Source organism: Crinia signifera, chromosome 6 (genome assembly GCF_055691185.1).
Source record: "Crinia signifera chromosome 6, ASM5569118v1, whole genome shotgun sequence".
In the NCBI taxonomy this organism is placed as follows: Eukaryota; Metazoa; Chordata; class Amphibia; order Anura; family Myobatrachidae; genus Crinia; species Crinia signifera.
In genome coordinates this window covers 252,423,340-252,424,644 of record NC_139222.1, presented here as the reverse complement: position 1 = coordinate 252,424,644, position 1,305 = coordinate 252,423,340, and the positions used below count along the sequence as shown (strand labels likewise).

The 1,305-nt window shown below is 44.1% G+C and overlaps 1 protein-coding gene across 1 annotated transcript in view; it reads right to left on the bottom strand.

Moving 5' to 3' along the window:
- The window catches only part of LOC146009759 (uncharacterized), a 71,015-nt gene extending 70,787 nt beyond the window's left edge, over nucleotides 1-228 (bottom strand). The window contains exon 1 of the mRNA XM_083150220.1: nucleotides 1-228. This exon is cut by the window's left edge and continues 792 nt beyond it. Coding sequence (XP_083006346.1) covers nucleotides 1-228 — 228 coding nt within the window.
- Between the last annotated feature and the right edge of the window lie 1,077 nt (nucleotides 229-1,305).

Sequence of the window (1,305 nt, the reverse complement as noted above, 5' to 3'; positions counted from 1 at the left end):
GGTAGAAACATTAGTTTTAAATGTGAATTTTAAATTAAACTCATTGATATGGATGTATGTCATAAAGTCCGATATGCTCATTTCATCACCTCTCCAGATTAGCAGTAAGTCGTCTATATAACGTTTATAGAAGATTATATTGTTTTCAAAACGGGAACCGTATAAATGCTGTTCTTCCCATGCTCTCATATGTAAGTTGGCGTATGCCGGCGCAAATTTTGTCCCCATGGCCGTCCCTTGTTGTTGGATGTAGTACTCCCCGTTAAATTCAAAGAAATTATGCTTTAGAATGAATTCTATACTTTTAATCAAAAAGATGATTTCGGAATTGGATTTGTCAGGGTCATTCCGTAGGATTTTTTCCACTGATTCTAGACCCTTGTTATGGGGAATGGAAGAGTAGAGACCTTGTACATCAATTGTGAGCCAGCTGTACTCAGTGGACCATATCAATCCTTTTAGAAGTTGCAGTACTGAGGAACTGGGTAAGTAAAACAAGACATTTTTCCCCTCAGCACACTGAGCAATGCTAGTAACCAATCTAGAACACTACATGATAATAGAATTCAGAGATATTGGTTACATATACCTGCGCAGGTGTATGCTATGCCCCCAAGCCGCGTCAAGGCTTCTCTGTATATTGGGGGTCCCTAGCGCTATATCTAGGTGCAGGGTGCAGCACCCCAAAAACCATCATAAGCTGGGAAGCCCAGTGCGGCATGCAAGGAATTCAAGGCAGGAAACCTATTCAAATCGGAATTGGGAAGGTCGCAGCCGTGATCAATTTCGTTCCAATGATAGGAATCGCACTCGTTATCCACGTAATAACTACTATCATAATAACTATTTGAACTACAAACCCTCTGACAGACAGTACGACAGGCCCAGAAGGCAAGACTACCGTTATACCAAGGAGGAATTCCACCACAGAGGAAACAACAGAGGCAGAATCCCCTCATACCGAGATTATCACCAATACAGCAGAGATGACAGAGAGCGGTCCCCCACCCCCCGTAAAAATTCCCATTTTTTAGATGGAGATCGGGACTCAAGCCACCCGTATCGCACAGTACGAGAAGAATTACACACTCGCCTGGAATCGCCACATGGCCTCAAACGCAGGCTCAACGGAGACCCAGAGGTACTAGAGGGGGCAAACGGTTCTCCCAAAAAGAAAAAAGGCCTTCTGGCCCCACTCCCTCTGGGGCAGGAATCATCAACTTATCAGCGAAAAAGCTATCTCCAGCAGAAAGCGCGCTTTTAGACAGAGGCCTAAAATTTGCCCCTGATGGCCATATAAATCAC